Source organism: Ceratosolen solmsi, unplaced genomic scaffold (assembly GCF_000503995.2).
Source record: "Ceratosolen solmsi marchali unplaced genomic scaffold, CerSol_1.0 scaffold10, whole genome shotgun sequence".
In the NCBI taxonomy this organism is placed as follows: domain Eukaryota; kingdom Metazoa; phylum Arthropoda; class Insecta; order Hymenoptera; family Agaonidae; genus Ceratosolen; species Ceratosolen solmsi.
In genome coordinates this window covers 11228864-11255080 of record NW_011948412.1, presented here as the reverse complement: position 1 = coordinate 11255080, position 26217 = coordinate 11228864, and the positions used below count along the sequence as shown (strand labels likewise).

At 27.7% G+C, this 26217-nt stretch overlaps 1 protein-coding gene across 1 annotated transcript in view; it reads right to left on the bottom strand.

The window, feature by feature from the left end:
• The window catches only part of LOC105364922 (diacylglycerol O-acyltransferase 1-like), a 108952-nt gene that overhangs the window by 31401 nt on the left and 51334 nt on the right, over positions 1–26217 (bottom strand). Inside the window, exons 4-5 of the mRNA XM_011502962.1 lie at positions 12934–12986; positions 9390–9498 (exon numbers count right to left, since the gene is read on the bottom strand). Coding sequence (XP_011501264.1) covers positions 9390–9498; positions 12934–12986 — 162 coding nt within the window. The remainder of the gene's footprint in view (positions 1–9389; positions 9499–12933; positions 12987–26217) is intronic.

Here is a 26217-nt window from a genome sequence, read left to right as displayed (position 1 = left end):
ATTGCAATCCTCAACTGGTGCCAGTAATAGTATTTGTTGTTTAACTACAATTTATGATATTTAATATTTCCCCCCTTTCAATTCCTAACGATCAATAGGATATTTATTTTTTTTCTCTCTTAATACATAGTATTTATTATTAAAGATTTAAGAAATCCAAAATTTGTATATTAAAGTTATATTTATAATTGATGAAAGTTATCTATATATTTTATTTAAAATATTAAATATTAATTAGAAATTTTAATATCATACTGAGCGAATAAAACTTTACAAACTATTTCCGATTCTGCACAGACTAATTTAATCAATTTTAGAATCTGTATATACGCATGAATGTTTACATTATGAAATATATTTTGTTTTGTCTTGTTTTGTTTTGTTTTGTTTTGTTTATTTCTTCCTAGAGTAAGCCTGGACTCGTTAATGTTAAAAAAAAACAAACAAACAACAACAACAAAAAACAAAAAAAAAAATTGTAAAATACAATTTTAGAAATTAACTATTAAAATAAACTATTTTTCGCTGAAATTTTCATATAAAATGCACGTAAACTCAAAATTGACAGAAATTCAACTAAAACATGAGATAAAAAGGATAACGTATTTGATCGAGCCATACTCGCCACTAGACTCGTTATTATTATTCTACATTGAATTTATTCTTTGCTATTGCTTAAAAGAACACAAAGATTTTAAATATTTCAAAACTAACGAGCTTAAAACAATTGAACTTAAAAAATAAAAACTATCCTATATTCACTTTATTTGATATTACATGCGTATGAAAGTCAAATTCCTTGCATTTCAACTATTCCAATTTGCCAAATTAAAGTAAAATACTGAAGCAACACTGGAAATTGTCTGCACTTTATTTCTTCTTTCTCATCATCAAAGAATAAATTGCTAAGAATAATATGCTTTCATATAACAATTTGTATGTTTTAGACGATTAAAGTAAAGTAACTATTATCTTGAATTTTAAACTAATTTTCCAATATATTATACCTTACATTCATAATTTACGATCTATTGGAATGTAAAATAGAAGAAAGTATGACCGCTTTAAAATACCTGCCAATCAATAGCCCAGAAGAAAAAATTGAGAATGCGAGAGCAATGAGAGGGAGAGGGGGAGAGTGCGTACGTGTAACTACATTCGATGCTACATAATGACAATAATAGTATGAGCTTTGAGAAAGCTTTGATAAATGCAATTGACAGGGGCAAGAGCAACAGCAGAATCCTTCTAACAAATTTTTTTTCTCCTTGCTGCATACGTGAGTTTGTACAATACTAGTTTGAGGTTTCCAGACATTGGGAAGAGCGACGTTTCACGACATGCTGAATTCTAAGTCACTTTCAACAACTTCTTTTCGGAAACCATAAAATTTACTTCCTTGCAAACGACGTTCTCAAAGAGCTAAGAGATTTTCTCTTTTCTTTTCTTTTCTTTTTTTCATCTACTATGAGACATTTTTCGTGATTACGCGTCTAAATATGCATTCCTTGCTAAAAGTATGTAATTTTTGCAATTTCAACATATAAACTTCGTAAAATTTTGAAGATGAAATTTCGTAATAAGTTAATTGGCAGCTCTAAAGAATATTTAACAAATGGTATGTCCGCTCTCCGTTAAAATATGCTTTCGAACAATAATAACATTATATTGTAAACATTGCAACCAGTTATTCCTAAAAAATCCTATATATATTGTAAATTTTATTTTCCGAAATTATTATTTAACATAAAACATGGTGCATTCTAAAAATTAAAATGATTATCGAATAATCGAATGGCAGGTAGATTAAATGAAAATAAAATGAATGTTACATATTAGAAATAACAGACTATTTCACTATAAATATTTGCCTGATATATCCCATAAAATTTAATAATATTTGTATAAATATACATATATTACTTAATATTTTTTATTTGTTCAAAAAATTTCAAATTATTCTAACAAAATGAGGATTGTAACATTTGCAATTTCCCTAATAAATAGTGAATTTTTATTTCAATATTATCCTATGTGCGTAAAGTGCAGAAGGATCGATATAAAGTAGTTTGTAAATATAAAATTATTTTTAAATTTACTTATATCCAAACGAAGCAATAAAATTCAATATTAAACTATTAATATGGGAAATATTTATTAAAAATTATCCGTTGGAAAGAAAAATTATAAGATAATAAAATTTATTTGTTTTATAGGTGTACAAAAAACCAAAATAATTATTAATCTTGAACCACCCAGCGAGTAGCATTAATTTTTAACATAAGGGTTCTCTCAAAATAATAATTCCATGAAAAACAATTACTAATAAAAAAAAAGTCCTTTAATTATTATTTTCAAATGTAATAATATGCCATATTACAATAATGATAAGTGCTTTGTTATTACTGTATAATGCGATCGCTCGATATATAATAATATGCGATGCTTTTGTAATAAACCTCATTGTTTTAATAAAGACATTAAACTGAAGGAATAACATAAGGATGTCGTTCAATTATTTTTGTGTATGACAAACACGTATTCTAGGACAATTCTGTTAGAAAAATACAGGTAGGATAGGCGGAACTAGGAAAAATGCACGTCTGGAAAAAAGAGGCTGGACTAGAAGAAAATGGGAAAGCGAGAGATAGAGATGAGAGAAGAGATGAGAGGAAGCTTGTCGTAGCTTTCACGCGGTTGCGGAAATTACATTCGTATCTACCGTAGGCTTGTGCGCCCTGACGACGTAGCGACGACCGTGTAAGGGTGGCGCAGGAGGAGGGGATTGAGGGAGCACGACTTTGCACGAATTTTGAATAACAAATCGCTGCAACTTGCTAATCCAGCGAATCCCAGGCGCGTCGCTCTGCATGAGTGAGAGTGAGAGAGAGAGAGAGAGAGAGAGAGAGAGAGAGAGAGAGAGGCAGAAGAGAAGAAGGCTTTCTTGGCGCTGAGCTACGCGTCGAGAGAGAGTAAACAAGCCAGAATACTAACTGATGTAATAATCCGAATAACGAACCTGTCTCTCCCTCCCTTCATCTTTATCTTCTTCTTGCTCACTCGCTCACTCTCTCTCTCTCTCTCTCTCTCTCTCTCTCTCTCTCTCTCTCGTTCTATTTTACTCTCCCTCTTTCTCAGTACCTCTCCTTCTTTTTCGCAGAGTAACAAACGTGAATGCCCTTCCAAGGATATGCTCGTAAATTCAAGCGAGAACATCGGGGAAATGACCTTTTTAACGAAGCAAAAGATGCGTAGCTAATTTACAACAAAGTTTAATAGCTATCCTAATTCAGTTATACTTGTGGAACTTTTCCTTCATTGTATTGCGTTATTCACTGTTAGCAGATGAAGGGAAATTCATGTAATTTGAGCTATGCCCGGATATCATTTAACTTCAATTTATGCTTTCTTTCTTTTTCCTTTTATTATAAAAAGTTTCCGGTAATTTTCCTTTTTAGCTTTATAAGCTCTACAATCGTTGTTCCAAGTAACAAGGCGAATGTACAATTGTATACATAATCTTGTTACAAATCCTTCTTATATTGAAAAATTTAAATAATTGATGTTTTTTTCGACAAAATTCCCAAAATAACATCTAAAAACAAAAAAAATAAATATTCTATTTGCATGCTAGATAAATGATAATTAAATATTGAAGCTATAATTTATAATATTAATTAATGATTAAATTATTTATAATTTCTAATGATTTGATAATTTAAAATTGCGTAAATAGATAAAACAATAGTTTCTATACGATTGCAATATAATGATGCAAGACCAGTCGAGCATATTTAGTGAAACTGAATTAATATGTACAAGTCTATGTAAATTTTAATTTCTAATGGCAATGATCATTCTGATAAAATTAGATAAACATGAAAATTATTTTGTACAAATACAATGGAAACGTTGGTAGGTGCGATTTTAAGCCTAAATAATAATAATAACAACAACAACAACAACAACAATAACAACAACAATAACAACAACAACAACAATAATAATAATAATAATAATTGTTACTAATCATTTTGTGATTTACGAATGAATTATGATAAAAATGATATATTATATTATTAAATCAATTACTCAGTATAAACATTTATCCTGAAAGAAATTACATTATTTTTTTTGGTTTTTTTAAATAAATCATCGAGAAACTTGGAACAAAAAGCAGCCAAAAATAATGAAGAATAGATGAAGATAAAGTCCTTCAATTTTAATTCCAAAACAATTAATACATGCTTGACGCTTTAAATATTAACACAGAATAAGAAATAAATCAAGTAAAAAAATTTTAATTCTAAATTTAGTACTTAATGCGCGATTTTCGATATTATCCTATGAATTATAGTACGTGGCTTAATGATAATGAGAGTTAATTTTGTAAGAGAATCTAAATCCATCATATCATAGATTCGTACATATAATAAATTTAACGAAAATCTTAAAGAAAATCTAAAAATACATACCGTGAAAAATAAAATAATATTATTTGCCTTTTAAAATAGGGAATTTAAGATAATAACTGCTGTTTGGATAGTTGAAAGCCTCGTTAGTTCAAATCGAGACTTCATACGATTATTTTATTAAATTAGTGTACTTACAATTATAATAATACATATAAGCTGAAAAATCAATGTACGTTTACATTTAATTAATGTACTTTGAATATAAGTAATAATGAAAAATCGTGAGAGCAACATTGGACAAAATTTTTAACACGAATACCGAATTTAACGCAACAGCGTACGTCATATGCTCGTTATTAAGCACTTTCGATTAATAATAGAGAAATTTATTTGATAAAAAAGTCATTATCGAAATCCACGAATAACAAAATCGAACAATTAATATGACTGTTCTTCAATAGCCTCAGAGCGTGAAGCAATGTAACCCTTGCGATACGATAAAAAAAGCTTCCAATGAAGGCATTAATTGACGATGTTGATAAATGCACACGGGATAATGTAATGATCAAGCTCTATCGTTTAAACGTTGTTGATCTTTATCATAAAATGACTCAGCAACGCGTACAACACAACCAACGAGGAAAACAACAGTAGACATGGGATCATCGGGGTGGGGAACTCTCGCGTTGAGCTACTCTGTACACATAACCGATAATTCCCTATACAGATTCCCGTCACGTATGTGCCGTTTGATAATACATGCACGAAGCGTAGCAGCCGACGACGTGTTTGCGTTATTCTTAGTAGCGCAGCTCTTTCCGATCCACGTGTCCCCCACCCCGACGAAATAGCCCGAGTACGGCCGCAGCTCGTGGAAACCGGCACGAGTTGCTGAGCGGCTCGTTATGTAGGTGAGTGAGACCGAGCCAAGAAGACATCCGAGGGATGGTGATGAAGTCTTTTCAGAGCTTCCGACGTGCCATACTGTCGTTTGCGGGGGAAAAGACCTTGGCTATTTTTTTAAGAGACAGACCGAGAGTGTCTCACTTTTATAAATGTGCCGAGTTCCCGCTGGCAGTCTTTACGTTCGCGTTTCTTCGTGCCACGCCGACGAACCTTTAAAAGTCCTTTAAAAGAAAACGAATGTCCACCCACCCAAAGCCACTCTCCTCGTCGATCTTTCTATCGTGATTCTTTTTACCTGAGCATTCCTATGCCACCACTGTGAGTAATGTCACATATTTAGCTTAGAAATGCAATTTTCCTTTATCATTATGATACTGTACAAAAACCGGCTTGAAAATATTCCTGCCGATAAATATCAAGTAAAACGACATTTTTCACCTACTACTTACCTTTTTCAAATAACTTTACAGGATCGAGGGGATTTCTTAGTTGGCTTGTACTCTGGGATTCAATTGCATTACTTCACGTTTTTCTAGCACAGCTAATCATTCCTCAACAAATATATTATTAACATTATAGGCTATTTAAGGCTAATGATAATTACATTGCCATTCATAATGTTTATCGGAATGCAATCGTAAAAGAAATAATGTAAGTAAGGAAATAATGTTTTAATGCGACGTCCTACACGTTTCCTAACTGACAAAATGTCAATTTCATATCGTTTCTTATCCAATAAATTATATCACGGAATTAAAAATACGAATTTACATATAAATAATAGTTGGGCAAACTTATTCCACAATTAACTTCAATAATATTTACTAAACGTGCCTTAGATAATGCTGTAGAAATATTGTATTCGTGTTAGGGAATATGTTTATCTTTGTAACAACCAAGTTTGTATGATGAAAGTTCAAATCGAATATTGAAAGCGTTTGTATAAAATCAGCAAGTATTACATCAAATTACTGCATTTCCCTATTTTCATTATGACATTCACGACTAATTAATATTTACATTGATATATAAATAAAATTCAATTATGTCTTATCGATAATAAGCCATTATTTTTAAATATTCCATACAATTTTCAAATACAAAAATGTAAAACACTAAATAATTCTTTAAAGTATTTAAAATGTATTTAATAATAAAATAACGATCTTTTTTTTTTCTTTCTTTTTTTCTTTTTTCAATTAGAAGACATAATGCACAACATATTTATTTAGAATGAATTTCTTGTCAAGAATTTAGAAATTTTTTATTTTCGTACTGCAAAGTGCATAAAATATCGATTGCTCTTTCAATTTAAAATTAAATTTAGATAGAAATATATTTAATATTATTAAAATAATAATTGGTTTTATATTATAACTCACATTATCGAATATTTTCTATATGAATGTAACATTTTTTTTTTAATAATTGCTACGCGTGAGAATTATAAAAAAAAAAAAATTTTTAGCGATATTTATTCGTCATTGAACATCAGAAAATAAATCATTTTATCGCGATTGATTTTATCATTGAAAAAGTCATCTTAAAACATATTGCACATTAAATGTTATCGAAATTGATTAAAATTAGATTACAAGGTCTCCCGTCTCAATATGTATATACATTTTTCCACTAAATGCATTAGAAAAATTCATTGCACTTTCAACTAAATGGATTAACCGAGAGAATCCATAGATAACAATTTTTAAATTATTGTTTGAATTCACATTGTTTGAATGTAAATTGACGTTAAAAATAATGTGATAAATATATTTCAATATATCTTAAAAATCTGTTAATACAATGAATTACGAATGATTTATATAAAATAATAAAGAATAAAATAAATTACAATTAGAAAATAGGTAATTGATTTGTTGAAAATTTAACAATATTATAATAGCTATAAATAATAATTTATAAAGCTTGAATTACGGATAGTTTTATGTGAAATTTTTCCATAGAGTTGCAAAATAATCAAATTTACTTTTAAAAGGTATAATAATTTCGTTATTACAGCTCATTACAATTGCAATATATGTAAAATAATCCTTTTGATGATTTTCAATGGAATAATTTTGTTTACATATTTTTGTAATTTTCAAAAGTGACATTTATTTTTAATTGCTATATAATTTATGCGTACGTTAAAGTGCGCAAATAAAGTAGTTTGAAGTGTTGAGTTGGGAAAAACTTTTTTCAAAAATTTACTGTGCTGATTGAAGTTAGATGTTTCTCTTATTTCAGAATATATCAAAGTTGTAACAAAATTTACACTGATTAACTAAAAAGAATCATAGAAGAATGATTTCTAAAGATTACAAAATTCTATTAAAAAGAAATATTACAATACACACACATATATATATATATATATATATATATATATATATATATATAAATATATTTCGACACAAATTTAATTTGTTGTAAAGTGTTCATTAATAGCATCATATACAATAATGTTTCTACAACCAGTTTAATACATATTAATATTTTATCAAAGTTAAATACTCTAAATCTATTATTATTAACATTTACAACAGCAATTATAGCTTTTGAATGTATGTTCAAGCCATAAAATCACGCAATTATATAAATGAGCTTCAAAGCCATTTGAAAATAAAATTTGAAAACTATTTACAATAGAGCTTATTAGTCGATAGCTAAATATAAACCGTCAATGTTCATTTATGAACAATGAACTGGTAAGGCCACGTAGATTCTTCCATAAATAATCCTCTATACTTCAAACGACAGTAATGTACATATGAAATTCGGCACCTCAATGAAAATGCTTAATGATATTTGACTGTTTATATACACAAATTGTATATATTTAAATACAGTTTTCATTCAATTGTATTAATGTAAAAATTAATTAAACTATAATTTATTATTAAAAATTAGAAAGAGACAAAAGGAATTGATTTTGGAATTACTAATTTTCTAATGCACTGCTAATGTTACGAAACATTGATTTCTAAATAAAACGGTCAGAATTATTATTCCGATAAATCAGTCTTCAATATATTCGCAACTGCCAACGTTCATCACTGTAATATATTAATTCATAATTAATTTATTATGATCAATAATTTCATACTGATTGAAGCACGACCAGTGTGTTTTAATTATTCGGCATTTCCAAAACTACAATACCAGTTCTTCTTGAGAAAATCAATGATACACTTGATCATTCGAACCCATTCCACTGCAGTAATAGATCAAGTCGACGCCATACGTATGACCCGGGGTACATACAACCCAAATCGAAACGCAACGTTGTAATTACATTTTCATGTGAAGACATAATGACAGTCTGTAAACTACTACTTACTTCACGTTTATCTATTAATATTGCTGCACACACTTATCATGCTACGTATATTTGCATACGCGTAAAAAGATTTTTTATAAATAATGAATAAATTTAATTTTAGTGGGGATGATGCTCGATACACGGAATTTTTTTTCTTCATTTTTCATTTCTACCCAGCATATTTATTAAAACATCTGGTATCTGGCGCTAAAAGCTTTTTATTTTATATCTCTATTCGATATTTATATTCTCTAAATATAAAAGAAAACCTATAAACTAATAAGATTTCGATAAAAAATGTCATACGTATACTTTATGTACTATATTACAGTAGATATATTTTGCTAAATAATAGTTATAGTACCATATTGTGACAATAGTACATGCTAATATATCGAGATATTATCGTAGCATTATGCTTTATGGAAGAGTACAGAAGTATTAAATATTCGCATTGTAAAAGAAAGAAATATTGATGAAAATTTCTTTGAACTCAATTATTAAGACGACAATAATACTTAAATTGTTGTTAAATTGTGTTTTGTTTATATTATCAATTATGTGCAATTATATGCATTCATTTACAGAAATTATCCCTAGTTGGTTAAGTATGTACTATTTATGCATTTATGCAAATTATTTTCTTATTCAAAATTATAAAAATTTCGTCTTCCCAAGTTTCTTATATTACATTTAATATTTACACGTTCAGACTTAACAAATGTAAACTTAATAAAATTACTTACTTAAGCTAAATCCAGTTTCCTTTACATGAATGACAACCAGTGGCATGAGTACCATTACGATCAAATTCACCACATGGAAAACCATGCCAGGACCGTGAGTAATAATATTCTGAAAATAAACCATAGAAAGGTAATTGTGTACACGAGTCAATAAAAAAACATTTATACGCAATACATTGTACATAGAATGTAAATTTCTTAAAATTGACGATATAATATTATATGATTATTGATTATCAAACCATAAATAACAAAGAATATTAAATAAATGTAAAATATTACAATGAGGGTATGTGGTTTTTAAAAGGTAAATTATTGGTCAATTATTGCATTACAAAATCATGCCACGAATAATTTAATCTATTCTGATAAATAAAATTACACCTTCCGGAGCTGATATGCATACGAATTATTAATTAAAATTTCAATTTAATTGACCGAATAATCGTTTCGATTAAAACATTCGAATGAAAGAATGTGCCATTGTTGATAATGGTGGTCCTATGCAACAAATTTCAACAATTTGAAACATTCTTGAAACGTTACGTGTTAGAAATACAAAACCCAACAGTCTTGAAAGTGAATTGCCGGTATCCCTTATAACAAACCTCTTGAACCAATCACTTGAATGTGAAGATCTCTTACTTGCGTCCGAAATACTCAACAAACTCTACAACGTTTACCAAAGTACGAACGTAGATGTACCTGTTAACTCAATAGCTAGTGAGCCTTTGCTTTCCCTTATACACTAAAGTCCGATTTCCCTTATACTCTTCCGACCGCTATTGTAAATGTGCACTGTATTTGGTAAATTACATTTAGTCATTCGAACGTGTTTCTACTAAGTAAATTAATTTAGGAATATTGACTCGATGAAGTTTTTGCGGACGTCAAATAATTATATGACATTACGTTGGTATAAACAGTATTCTACAGCTTCAGGATAAAACAAAGAGAATATCCTCATTGCAAGATAGCTATCGTCATTTTACAGCATTAACCACTTGGACGCGCATACAAACATTAATTCAAACATTTTTCATAATTATATCACAGAATTTGATTCTTTACATTCCGCAGATTCACTATTTTCGTCAGCATTCAAGTAGTATATAAGGATTTATGGTTGTTTATATAAGTTTACATTTAATTATCCACCAAACGACAGTCTGTAAATCTTTTCAATTTAGCATTTAAAGGCTATAAAATATATTTATAATGTATTTTATATTTGTATTGTAATTGTTATGTAGGTTCATAAATTTTACAAAATTAATGCATCCGTTAATAAATATGCTGGATTTGTGCTCTTGTCCTTGTGTTCGTTAATCCCCACTATTCCAATTTTTAATTTATTTTCAACAAGTTATGATCAAATCGGTAAATCTCATTCTTCATTATTAAAAAACAACAAGCTCGTACAATTTTAAAAATTATTTTTATGTCTTCTTTATTACTATCCTATGATCTCGTGTTGGTGATTTTAATTTTTTAAAAAGCTTTTACCTTTGTAAAGTAAAAATGGAAATAAAAATTGACATATTTTGTATATTGTATATCTGTTCTTTAGCTATTTCAAATGAATTGTAATTATATTTTAAATGTTAAATTAATTTAATTATTCTTAATTATAAATGAATTGATGAAGATCGACAATTTTCCATTATTTAAATACCATTTAAATCTTTCTCTAAATTCCATTATATACATACATAAAATTACTAGTTTTTTGTTTAAATATAAAAATTTTTATAATTTCAATATGTTAATTGAATTTTATCAATCATTGTTCGATGAATATTTAAACTATTAACTCATATATACATTCAATCAATTCGTAAGACTGTATTAATCCAACTATTTTAATTATTTTTTTCACACTAATGATATTGAATAGTTAATACTTTATTTATTATAATGTATGAAATAAATTTTAATTTATAACGACATATTATGTTCATCCATGTGAGTTTTTTTAAATAAAAAAAAAATAAAAAATTAAATGCAGAATTTGGTAGAATTTGTTGAATTTTTTTCAAGATATAATAATAAGTTCTTACTTCGATTATTGTGAATAATTAATAATTTGAGTAGGAATGCTTATACAAAATTGTATAATCATTATTCAAATATATAAACAGCTTTTAAGAAGCATTCGATTTAGTGATAATTACATTGAAATTAAATTTTCAAATACCTACAATATAATGCTTATATTGAAATATTTATATAAACATTTTTTATATAAAATAGAAATCATCATAAAAGACAAGTTTAACAATAGAAAATAGAATAAAATATTAATCATATTCATAAAAGAAATAAAATACTGGATTATAAAAATGTATATAAAAATAATTTAAAATCAATTATCGGATATAGATGTTAAAATATAAACCAGAATAATAATAATAACAATACGCAAGCATAATCCGTACAATCTTCCTTATTTAATTAAACATCATAATGTACGATATTCTTGTTATTTATTTATTTATTTATTTATTTATTTATTTATTTTTTTTTTATTTTTTTTTTCAAGTTAAAACCTAAAAATTCAGCTATTAATGTAAGATAAGCCTAAAAATGTGGAAATAAATTAATAATTCGAGCGTTAGGTTAAAACGTTTCGCCACTCTCAATGACTCGAGTACAACTAGTTTAGGCTAACAATACATTCGAGAGTTATTAATTTGTGAATGCAGAGCGCAAGTCAGAGTCGTAAAATGGTTGAGTGCAAGTTGCTGATGGAATGAAACCACATTTCAGTTTTACACTGGGGTGTAAAGCAAACTACCTCGCTTTTAGGTAAAGCTACAGAACCTCAGTCGCCTTACCGCCCGATAATGGAAGACCAATTTCCAGTTGTCTGTCACAGAGATATACAGAAAGCAAGAAACTTACGATAGGGATTTTCTATAAATGTAACCACGTATCAATACTCTTGGGTAATCGAGAAAGTATATATATATATATATATATATATATATGTGTGTGTGTGTGTGTGTGTGTGTGTGTGTGTGTGTGTTCGCGTATGTGTATATGGCATATTTGGCCATATGTGAGTATATGAATTTAGTTTTGCACAGCAGATTTCCGCGGGTGCATTTACACGTTGAATATTTGTACTGTGACCGACAGAATTTGCACGGCAGTGAGTACCTCGTTAATTCGTGTCAATGTTCAAGCTGATGTATACTCGTTTCTATAATAATATACATAGGTCTATAGAGATATTTGCAAAACGATGTGCCTAGATACGTTCGCTTTGCTATTTTCACGTATATACGTTCAAGGAAGTATGCGAGTGTGGCATAAAGCAGGAAATTTGGTTGGACGCGTACGATGACATGATGGATGACGCGACGGAAAGAAGGTGACGCAAATAATTGACGACAAGTTCGAATGTGCCAGTCTGAATTTTAGAGTAACCGGCTAATGAAGATGAAGGATTACTTTATCTTTGAGTTTTTAGAAGAGATGATATTAAGTCAAACACGCATTAAATATGTTTTCACTATTACGGCTACAATACTTTACTTACCATTGACAGACCTTTCTCAATCAACAAACTTAGTACTACTGGAACTGTGGAATCTGTAATCAAAATCAATACATGTTTATACTGTAAAATTCGTATATAAATATATTTATAAAAAAATAATAATATTATATATATATACAAACACACACGTATTATTTATTAAAATATTAAATTTTTATAATAAATATTACTACAGAATTATCCAAATTGTAATTTCCATTATATAATAAATGTGATAATTTCATTAAAACACAAAAATTGTCGGGAAATTCTGTAGGTATAATAATAAAAATATGATCGGACTTCAATTTAGGTTAATACTTAGAATATTCAGTTGAAATCATCTGCAATTCGGCTTTACCGATTGAATTCTAATTATCCCTTATATTAAATCATTTATAATTTTATTGATGAATAACAATAATAAACATAATTTATATTAGTACATAATATGTTGGATATCAAATCTTTGATATAACAAAATAATTATATGAATTCAAATATATTAAAATTTCTACTTTAAATCGAATTTCCCCGTACTGCAATTTGTTAGTATAAATCGATTCCAATTTATACGTTTCTAGTAGCGTAGATGATTCCTACAATTTCATTTAATATAAAAAATTTCCTCCATCAGTCTACGAAACTTATCTATATATATATATTACAGTTTTTGATTTGAAACATTTTCATAAAATTTCATGCATCAAGAATGTATAATGTATAATGTAAAAATGACACATTTTCACGTATTAGTCACGCATGAATAAAAAAAAAAAATTTGTATTAAAATAAGAAAACATTTTCAATGTTTTTGTTATACAAAATCCACTATTAATCATTGATAATCAATTATTTTCATTCTTTGTGATATATTTAATGAATATATTTCTATTGAATTAATTATGACGTATTGATTAATAAATCACATTACGTTTAAAATATTTTTTTTTCTATATTCAAATTTTGGATTTACAATTTTCGTTTTTTGCCAAATAAAATTTTTAACAGTCAAGCTATGTCAAAAAATTTTTTGATCGAATGATTTAATATTGTTATAATCCAAATAACTTGGGTATATTACATTTTAGCTTAATAAGATTTTTTAATGATTATTAAATAGATAAAAATTATGTAAATATTGATTAAATATGTGATAATATTTCAATTTTTATTATAAATCATATTCTTTAAATTTATATTATTCGAACAATTTTACTTGCATAATAATTAAATTGTCTGACTAAACAACCAGTAAACTACTTATTGGTCGGCACACCATATATTATAAACCCGATACGATTCTTAAGTCAAAACTAAGTTTTTTTGTTTTTTTTTTCACTATTTATAATTCTAATAAAACGTACTATAAATTGTTTTTATAAATACATAATATTTATATCAATCATTTAGGTTTATGAAAAATTCTAAAACATTTACAATTTTAAACATCAATTTATACCAATAAATGTAATGCAGATACAATCTAAAAACCAAACAAGTCAACAACTATTATTTCATCAACTCGATATTAAACAAATAGATCCCAATATTATTTCATAAATTTTTAATATCTAATACGCTTTTGTATGAAATAAAAATTGTAATTAAAATTTGAATAACATGATGGACAAGAGTATTGGAACGCATTTTATGCAACGCGTATAGTTATCCTGTTAATTGAAAAGACAATAGATGTCGATGAACTGTTGTCTAGTTTAATGTTTCTGCATTTACATGTGGGAAGAGAATATTACAGCGAACTGAAAGAAAAGTGCCAACTGACTCGTATAAAATCGGCCTCGGCGCTGCGGCGCTAATGTCCGTTTGCCATGTAAAGCACATGAGTTTGTCACTCAGAGTTCGATAGGAAAAATGAAAATAGAAGAAAATGCCACTCGACTTCAATTGAATCATTGCGAAGTGACAGAGAGATAAAAATTGGAGTAGGCATAGGATAAGAGAACGTCAAAGTGTTTTTGCACTCTGAACTCTCAATAGTTTTTGAGAAATCCCATACCGACGGTGGAGAAATATGGGGCGCAAGTATTGCTTTCCTCAAGCTTCTTATTATTCTTTGGTGCGAGAAAATATGAAATTAAAAAATAAAATCCTAGCCAAAGCAGCCGAACTTAAAATATGATTTTGCTTTCGTGCTTTCGCTTGTGTGGGCGTCATGCAGAACATGCACGTAAAATCCAATTTCGTGACATAAATTACTAGAATCATCCAATTAACAACAATTATAGTGTATGATTATACAATGTTGACAAAAGTATCACTCGTCAACTGCTTTGTTTTGTATTCGTTACATTTCCCTGTGGCACAACGACCCGCATTTTTCAACGAAGTCAACGGAGGCATTTTTATTTTTAATTAAGATGAATGAACATCGACAAAATCCTCCCGAGATTTCGCAACGAAGATATAAAAGCATGAAATGTAGATTTTTGCAGATCCCTTTTGTGAAATATGATGAAAAAGAGGTATTTGCCATAAAATACGTCGTATTTTCTTGTTAATTAGGCCTAGGTTGTCGAAACTTTTATTTAATACGGTGCCCTTCCACAAAAGTTAGTGTATACGAACATCGATCCTAAAAATGAAAGCATTTGTCGAAAATCATCTTTTAAACATAAAATAGGAATATCCAGCATAAATATGATTTTAATATATTTTAATTTACAATAAGTTAAATAATAAGTTTGCATTTATCATATAAATACGTAAAACAAATTTTGGATAAATGTTGTGAATGTTGTATATATTCGGATTATATTACTATAATCAGTAACATATCGAAATTCTCTAGCTTACATAACATTTATATTTCTCAACTATACATGCATGGATAATGAAACTAATTATTAGTGACTACAATCAACTATTCAATTATCATGATATATTATTATTATTATTATTATTATTATACACTATGATTAGTTTAATCATTAAATATCAATTTAATGAAAATTTAAGGTTAAAGCATATTGAACTGAATACATGAAAATAATATTAAAAAAAATTTATAAAACATTGAAAAATTTTGTATAATCAATGACAAACAATTTATGTAATATAATTAGATATAGATATAAAATTTTTAATTATGTAAACAAATGTATATTCCTAAGTAAATTGACGTATATATATATTTGTTATAATATTGACGAGGCCTAATAAAAATGCTAATTGTTTGGTTAGAAAGATTTTGTTGTAAGAAAAATAACAAAAATTTAATTGAATAGTGCATTTCGTTACCATTATAACACTTATTAAAATATCAAATAGAAATTTTATTCTTTTCGTTATAATTTTCTAATACACTTTAAGAAAAATAAATAAGTTTAAATTCTCAGAATAATGCCATTTAATTTATATTCAATTCTTAAGTAATTTACATGAGGTTAATTTATATTAAGTTATTAAAAAATTTTATTTCGTAGAGAAAAAAGGCCAAATGATGTTCATGTACAATATTTATAATATTTATATTCGTATAATTTATCACACAGATTTTTCCCTTCATTTTCTTTTTATCAAAATTCATTATTAGACAGTGCAGTCTGATATAATAAATAAATAAATATATATATATATATATTTATTTATTTATTATATCAGACTGCACTGTCTAATAATGAATTTTGATAAAAAGAAAATGAAGGGAAAAATCTTAGTGGTTCAATTCCATAAAATGCTAAAAATAAAAACGGTATTTTCTAAATATTTATACCAATTTTATTTCTTTTACAATTTATAGAAATTCGTTTATAGAAAATCAATTAACTTTTACATAATGAAATATCCAAACCTCTCGTATATCTACTTTTAGAAAAAAATTAAAATTTGATCAATATTCAACGTAGAATATTTATATTATGTAACGTTAAAACCTAATCTTGTTTAAATACATCTATAATATCAAATAAAGAAATCAATATAGAAAGTTTTAAAATTTAAAAGCTTAATAAGAATAAAATATCATATATTTCCTTTTAAAATTCTAGATAAAAAAAAATTTATAGAAAACTTACTATAAAATATAGTTGTATTATATTAAGCAATTTGAATTGCTTGTATAGTATAGTTTTCATTTTAAATTTAACTCTCTTTCATTATTTATTATTATTATTATTATTATTATTATTATTATTATTATTATTATTATTATTATTATTATTATTATTATTATTATTATTATTATTAATTAGCACCTTTTTTTGTTTAATTTTATAAACAAACTTTTGAGAGCATTTTTATATTAGTTTAATAACTTAATAAAATTCAAATCGAATATTTAATAAACACATTTCAAATACACTGTTGCCAATTTTTCTTTCATTCGTCGTGCCATAAACCTTGAACTACAAAATAAAAAGTATGCTTTATTCAAGATTAATATTTCTAATGATTAATTACATTGATATAGAAACGTGTAATAGAGAGATATTGGAAAATGTAGAATTTGGTATTAGCAGCAAAAAAAAAAAATTCTAAAATGCTAAATTCGTTTTGCTTAAAGCAAAAAAGTATTTACACATATATATATGTGTATAAAGACTTTATTTATATATTACGCTAATAGAACTAGAGTGCTCTTACCACAAATTTCGTCATCGTTTCGTTCCCTTCGTAAGCGCAAACGAAACTAAGCCAATACAGCATGAAAGGGGCTCGATTTGCCATAAACAAACAACAAAAAGCGGAATGAAAAGACAAAGAAAGAGATAGAATTTTTAAGCAACGTTTCTTTCTCTCCCTGTGTCTCTCATTCTCCCTGTCTCTCTCTCTCTCTCTCTCTCTCTCTCTCTCTCTCTCTCTTCCTCGTTGCCCCTATCTGTCTATCTCACGGTACTTCGGTTACTTTTTCGTTCGGTAAAAGCAACTCGAAAATGCCTCTGTGTAAAATGTAGGAGCATTAGAAGTTAAAGTATTATAGGCTTTAAATCCTCAAAGCTTGGGAAATAAGAGTAACGCTGGTAGAATTTCAACAAACTGACCATCAAAGTTGAAAGCGATTTATTTTTGTTTCATTTTGTGTCGAATATTCCCAGATAAAAAATATCTTCTTATAAAAATTGCTACTAAATTTAATAAGCTATTTTAAATTTATTATTAAAAAATATTAAGTTGGAATATTGTTGAAGCACTTCCTTTTAAGCGGAATAATAATTGTATATTATTTATTGCTATGAAAATAATAATTAAAAGCTATTTTAAAAAATGAAAAATTGTGACAAGTTTAATTAAAGCTTGCAATTATGATATTAAAGTGATTGTGCTTAATTGTATGTATTTTTTTTTTTTTTTTTTAATACGATTTAAAATACCTTTAATCTTTCAAGATGTCAACGAAGAATGCGACTACGAATTTAATTATAATAGTATTTCAATATAATATATATATATATATATATATATATATATATAGGTAGTATATGTAGATAAAAGTTGTTTGAGCTTTTTTATGAAATTTCAAGACTAATATATATATATATGTATAGTTATAACTATTAATACTATTTTTTTGTAGAAGATAAGATACTTAGAATAATAAAAATATATTTTTTATAAAATATTCCTTTTTGACATTGATTGAATCAATTATAGTAGTCGAGTTTGTATTACCTATTCATATTAAACAAATTGTTGTATACTTTTCTTTTTTACTATCATCCTAAATTTTTTATTAAAATTAGCATAGACTGTTTGATACAATTCCATTATTAATACTATTAAGGATTACCTTTCAGTTTAAAATAATTTTATAAACTATTATTCTCAATGAGTTTATTGAAAAATGTCACTTTACGAATTTAAAGTGTACAAATATTTGAAAACACTTGTCAATACTCTTTACATGCTAGCACAAAAGACTTTTAATTCTTATTTGAAATAGAATATTTATTTCTAGGTCGAATACTGTGGCAATATCATTTCAGCCGATATTCCAATGAATGTAAACGAAATAATTCATGCAGAAGTACCAATTCTTTAAAGAATTTAAAATAATAAATAGAATTATTAGACGTTTAAAGTTATTATTCACGCAATATTTTTTTAAATAATAAAATAATGCTTTTTACAAATTCTGAATCAGAATATTTGTATAACCCAATAAAATTTTTGAAAATTCAGTAGATCTATAAAACCTATTTTAATATCACCAGCTTATAAAAAATTATTAAAACATTTGAGTCACATATCTTTATGAGAAAAATAAAAAATTTTAACTAACAAATTTAATTAATTTTTAAGGAACTAATTAAGAAAAAATGTTAGAGTGAATTTTTTCATATAGATGTAATAATATTTACGACCATTACGAAACTTTTATGAGTACGATAGCCAAAACAAAAAATAAATTATCAAAATAAAAATAGTGCAATATAAATTATTATACGAGTAAGAAAGCAGATTTTTCTATAAGCATGAAGTTTATAAAAAGCCACTTACAACAAGTTTTCTATTAAATATATTCTTTGAATGTTATTCGCATGTTAAAACTATAAAAGGTTAATTTGGGATTAAAAAATCTCATTTTTCTATTTACAAGAAAAAAAACCTAAGATTTTACTATCTTAACCGAATACTTAGTGTAACAGGATAGCATCAAGCTTTCTTAAAATTGTGAAAACTCACGAAAGTTCATTCGGATTATTACTTTTAATGTACTTTTCGAGTTTAAACAATTAAGAATAATATTTCTTAATACTATTTATTATGTTCTATGTATATATATACATTATGTTATAGATTGAATACTATAAATCTATTTGTTAAATTTTTATTTAAATAATATTCGTAGATACGCAAATAATCATCATTCATTAATCTAAGGTCACAAATTAGTTTTACAGACCCAATTGGGCTTTCAGTTTATACTCGTTTTCACTCGTAAAATATGATATTAAATTCATGGATTTTATTCGATTTATTTTCCACTATTCCTATTCTTATATTTTCGAACTCATGCTATATCTCCCTGATGTATCTTTTATCACCACTTTCTAAATTCCCAAGAGTCAATGGAAATCTTTTTATCTTTTTTCTCATCACTTCTCCTCTTCTAGTAAGTGGTAGTTCGGATTATTATTTAGATCATTGGACATTGATCGATAACTACTTATAATCTAAAGCACAGCGGGACTTATCCTTTAGAATATTGTATCATAACATTTAGGTTTATTTCAAAATTACGTCTATAAAATGTTATAATGAAGAGCAGTTTCGAATTATTTCAAATACTTCTGAATTCGTCATCCTATTACATTAAAAAATTTTTCATTATAGTTTCACTGTCATCAGACAGCTATGAAGCAAATTATACGGGAAAAAAAAGAAAAAAAAAATATCATCGATATTATACCAATTTTCTATAATTTCTATTCTATTTACAATAATTGTGGATTATTCCATAATGTCTTTCAACGATTGTTTCAACTTCGATTGGTTAATTTTATCAGTGCTTCTACTGATAATACTAATTATTTTATTGCAAATTTAATTAATCTCGATATTAAATTCAGTGACTAAATGTACGGATATTTTATCAATACATGTAATAATTACCAGATCAATTGTTTAAAGTCCTTCAAAACAATTTCTATTCGTAGTAAGTTCTCAAAAGATTTGTCATTTAATTTACGTTAAATTATATTTTGTTCCAGCCAGGGAGGCTCGACAGTGAATAAACAACAAAGACAGCCAACCTCTAACATTCGACATTAAAATAGAATGTGTAAACTACTTTTTCAATGTTTTCCCTCACTATAATATTTTACAGTCTTCCATTAAATTGTTCACAGATATAGAAGATAATTAGTTTTATAAAGTAGATAATAAAAACAAAAACAAAAATAAATAAATAAAAAAAATAACGAAAAACTTCTTAAGCATGGAAAGTATCGTTCTGCTCCTTAACTAATATCAGGCGTCAAGTGCAAATGAGTCTGGATCAGACCGCTATAGTATCCGAGTTGCGAACCAGTCGATTTTCACACACATGTCGCAATGTCGTTTTAAATTTGATTATTTCGTGACTGTACGCTTTCCGGTGTAATTCATTCGTGACGCGAAGCTACATTCGCTGCTCCCCGGGTTTACGATTCACCATGTGAAACAACACACGTTAGCCTGTTTGCTTCCCTGTGTACGTTTACATTTACATGTGCATTTACAAATATATTGAAGGGATTGTGAGAAGTAGGCGCAGAGAGCGGAGCGGGCGGGATGGTGGGGGCCGGGGTTGGGGGGGGGGGGGCCCGCGTGGGGGGAGGGGGGCACGCGCGCGCGCGGAGTAGTGCGCTTTTCAACTTTGGTAATTAAGGAAATTAGAATTCCTAGGCGCTAAATTATCACGTCTATATTAACGCACAACTATGCGCTTCTACTGGCGACAATTCCGACAAGTCCAACGATGTTTCATTTTGACGATAAAGGAGGGGAGCTGTTACTTGATAATTCCTGCATTTCATTGAGAAGCACTCGGGGTTATTTACTCGCTCGTTGATTTTCGCGTTGATGTCGATGGAAAGCATACAAAATACAGAGTTCAAACTGCTTTCGCTTACTGAATTTTCCTTCGAAAGGTTTAATTTAACAAACTTGCAATTGATAATAACTAAAATGTATTTATTAAAATCATTTTTATACGTGTAATGTTTGAGTGTGTAAGAGGTGAGAAAACGCTTTGCGAGCTTAATGCAGCATCTGTGCAATAATTTAGCCGTAAAATCATTCGACCGAGCGCTCTTTGACTTAAAACAAACTTTTAATATCTGGTTACTGTAATATGTAAGAGGCTCGAAATTTAATTGTAAAAGAATAAAATGGAAAACAATTGAATAACATAATCGTTATTATGATAATGTAGCGATCTTTTATTCCGTCTATTGTCAATGGGAAGTACTCTTATAATTTCAAAATAATTCCAATATGAGTATTATGAACGAATGAGTGAGTACAAAATTATATTTGCCTTGAATTTTTGCTTGTAGCGAAAAAAGATTATTTCTCGGTATTATTTATTTTGTATATTTATTTATTATATTATAAAATTTCGCATAAAAAGAAGATTTGATGTAATCTGAAGAAAGAAGCTTATATTCTTAATACACGCGTCCATTATTTATCTAATGCCAAAATATCGTTAAAAAAAAAATAATAAAAAAAAATAATAATAATAATAATAATAATAATAATAAGTATCTCGTGAAAACGTATCATAATGGTAAATTTTATTAATACAAATATTTTTTTTCGCCTGCCCGAAATTTAGAATCCATTAATTTCTCTTCTGCCTAGAAGATAGCGAGGAAAAATATATTCGCCGACTCAGCGCAATGAAGAAAAGCACTTTTGGAGCGACCCTTTCTCACTCCCTCCGTATCATTCATGTTTTATATAATGGTTTTTTCTTAGCCGGTAAATGTAAGGAGCTGCAAAAAGAAAAATGTTGGATGAAGTAGCGCCATCTTCAAAAACGGCGCACAGCCAGATACCAAAGATTTAAATAAATCTCACGGCCGGTGCTCTCAAGCGCATTATTGCGTTCGTTACGAAACTAGAATTGCGCGTATAAAGCAGAGGCGCCTCTAACCCACGGCGTCTTTCACGTTTCCTCTTAACGAGTTAAGAGCCCTGAGTTAGCGCGAGGTTAACTTCGGAATGCCGTCGAGCCGTTAACTTCACCATACCGGAGCTTAACTCCAACGTGGCTTCTACATGTATTGCCTCCTGTTTCTCGCACTCATCGTCAAGATAGCATTGATGAGAGTTTAGTTCCTTTTATTTCGAGCGGCGGTCGATAATAACTGCCTTGAGCAGTCGTAATAAACCTAACGTTACTTATAAACACGATCTATTGATTTTATATGGCCACTTCGTTTAGTAATGGTAGTTAATAATTTCACTTAAGCGTGAGAAAGAGGCAAGCACAAATTTAGTAATACTTCTGACCTTAATGTTGTTGCTTTTTAATATTAATTCTTACTCCTTCTGTATAATGCATTAAACTACAGCTCCGACTGCATATGCAGTTTATCTTGATGAATTTATCATTGTTTTAAATTTATTCATAAATTTAAAGAATTTATAACACTAATTCCAAAAAATTTATTCCTTATTTAACTTCTAAAGTAAAAAATATGCTCCGAATCAATCATATGAAAATCCTAGATAATATAAATTGCCTTTAATTTTCTACAGTTATTTTAAAGATAAAGAGGCGAATATTTAATAAAATATAAAATATGAATACATTGTACAATACTGCCTGTATTATACCACTAAATATAATTTCTGAAATATTTATTCTTTAAATTCTATGATATAATGCCTTGTATGCTAAACAAAACTTTTATTTTTTACTCGTTTACATACCATATTACTTTTGAGAAAACAAATACAAATTAAATTCGCATAAGCATGTGGGAATATGGGAATAGTTTAACTACTATTTCCAAATAACCTTTCTCGAATCAAATATACATGAAATTCGGAAAATTTCCCCGCGACAAAGTTAAAGGTAATCAGTAAGAAAACTCCTTTTTTATTGCCTTATTTACATAGTCTTGAAATTTGTCAAGCTACTCGCGTCCGAAAATAAGGCAAATAACATCGAAAGTAAAAAAATGAAACCTTGTGAAAATATAAAAAAAAAAAAAAAAAAAAAAAAAAAAAAAGAGAGAGAGAGACGGTAAAAAGGCAAACGACATGGGAAAAAACCAAAAGCCCCCACACATGGACAAGAATTGTAGAAACGCTGCGGTTCGGCATTGCATCGTCAAGAGAAACATCTCTTGACCACTATATTCTTTCCTTCCCTCTTTCCTTCTCATTTTTTTTTCTTTTTTCTCATTTTTTTTCTCTTTTTTTTTTGTATCTGTCCTTCTTTTTACTCCTTGCTCATTTTTTTTTTCACCTGCATTATAAATGGCATGGCACTTCTTTCTAGTCATACGCATCGATCTAAGACTATACTTTTATTCTCGCTATCTTTTATGATATCATTGGAATTTTCTATCGCGGCTTTATTTTTTATTCAATTTTTCTATATTTCATGGAATTTCGATTTCTCCGACACCATTCTTTATTTGTTGCATGTCACTTTTTTAATTTTATGCGGACAATATTTTGATAAATGAATATCGACAACAGCGGTATATAAATACCCATTTTATAAATATCATTAAATGTGCATAAAGATGAAGAATTTTAAAAAATTGTAAAATTAACAATCAAAAACATAATTCAAATAGCGCATAAGTTTTTAATGGAGTCTATGGAAGATTATTAAAACTCATTTTTTTAATATAAAAAACTTTAGCCAGCCTTTTGCAGTAGTTAAAAGTTTTCTTAAGATTGGAAAATAAAGTTTACATACATATTCTTATTAATCGAAATAAAAATTCTAGCTTTATTTACGATATGTATATAATATTTGTAATTATAGTTTTCGGAATTTTTAAAAATTTTATAAAGTAATATGCATGTTCAGTAAATCGTTATTTTTACCATAATTATATCCTTACATTATTTGATTTAGTGTCCTTGTTTAATAATCGATCAAAAACAAGTATATTTTCTACTTTAAATTAATTTCTAAAACATAACAAAATTTCTTACTTTTATAATTTATTATCTTATAATTATATTATCGTGGAGGGTTTAGAATTGATGAAAATTGCGAATAATGTAGATATTATTTTAAATTATTGCAAAATATTTACAAAAATTTATGCATGTATATATCAGAATTTAAGTAGTAAAAGTAAAAAATTACAGCTATTTTTTAGAGTAATTCTAAATTTGAGTAAAAAAATTTATTGTAAAAAAAATTCCATTTATTTTCATATTATTTATGGCATTTAAATATATATTTTGAATAAATATTACTAACATATATATATATATATATATATATATATATATATATAATATGAATGTGACTAATAAACAATAAACTCACAATTAAATTACTTTGTCTTTAACATGGTAAAATTATTATTTTTATCAAGAAATTTATTATTAACTTGGTTAGTGTTTATGAAAATCGTTAAAGTTAATATAAGATAAAAATTTTAATTGTTTCGTGAGAGTAAATTAGTCGCCGCATCAAAGATCGAATTTTTAATTAGTAAAATATTTCTATGGTAAATATTTAGTGTTATAAGTACTCGCTAATTTACTTACTTTTAATTACTAAAACATTTCTATGGTAAATATTTGGCGTTATAATTTCTTGCTAATTTACTTACGTAATAGTATTTGAATTTGAAAAAATTTGGAAAATTTATACACGATATCAGTAATACATAAAACTTCGTATAATATTCGTTGTAATATTTTAAAGAAATAGAAAAGGTTTTTATACTAGCAGCATTTATATAAGCAAAATATTATTGTAATGAAAAAATTTACAAACACACAAACGGGCACACGTATGATCTTTGATATATATTTATGTAATAAAGGGAGCGAAAATCAATGTTGGCTTACACAATAAACGTGGTAGAAGTAAAGCATTACGAAAAACGGAAGAGAGCCTTAAATTAAAAATTTAATGTTCGAAGAGAAGAATACTGCAATAAAAAAAATTGGCAGGTATTTTAGATAATAAAGTAATTTTTTAATACAGAAAATATAAAGCGTTTAATGTGTGCTCTTAAACTTCTAATACTTCGAAAAATACTTAAACTTTGTGAAATATATTTTTCCTCAACATCATTGCACGAAAGTTTTTTAACCGCGAAAATCTGTAATTTACATAGCACAAACGTCGCGAGTATCGCGTCACGAAGGTGCAATGAAAACAGTTCAATAAGGATCTGAAGTTGGAGTAACTGCAAGAGCGATTGGCTCCTTGCCGAGGCTAATGAAGCGATCGTGATATAATAAATTGGCCAATCCCCGTCCTACTAACGCGATTTAATCTCTCTCTCTCTCTCTCTCTCTCTCTCTCTCTCTCTCTCTCTCTCACCCAGCTACATCCGCGAAATAATTAATCCCCTAATCGCGGAACAGCCACGAGGATTGCCGCAGAAATTTCGCTTAAAAAGCAATCTCGATTATCTGCGTATACATGCATACGCTACACATAGACTTTCCCGATACCGAAGGCACGAGGAGGAAAATTATTATGCAAGGTGCACGCGAAAGGAGAAAAAAATCATAAGGTACAATATAAGTATGAAAAGAGGCTAAGCGGAGCGGCAGGGCCACGAAGATTCTGAAATATGAGGGGCTATTAGCCCTATAGTTCCCCATAAGCATTACCAA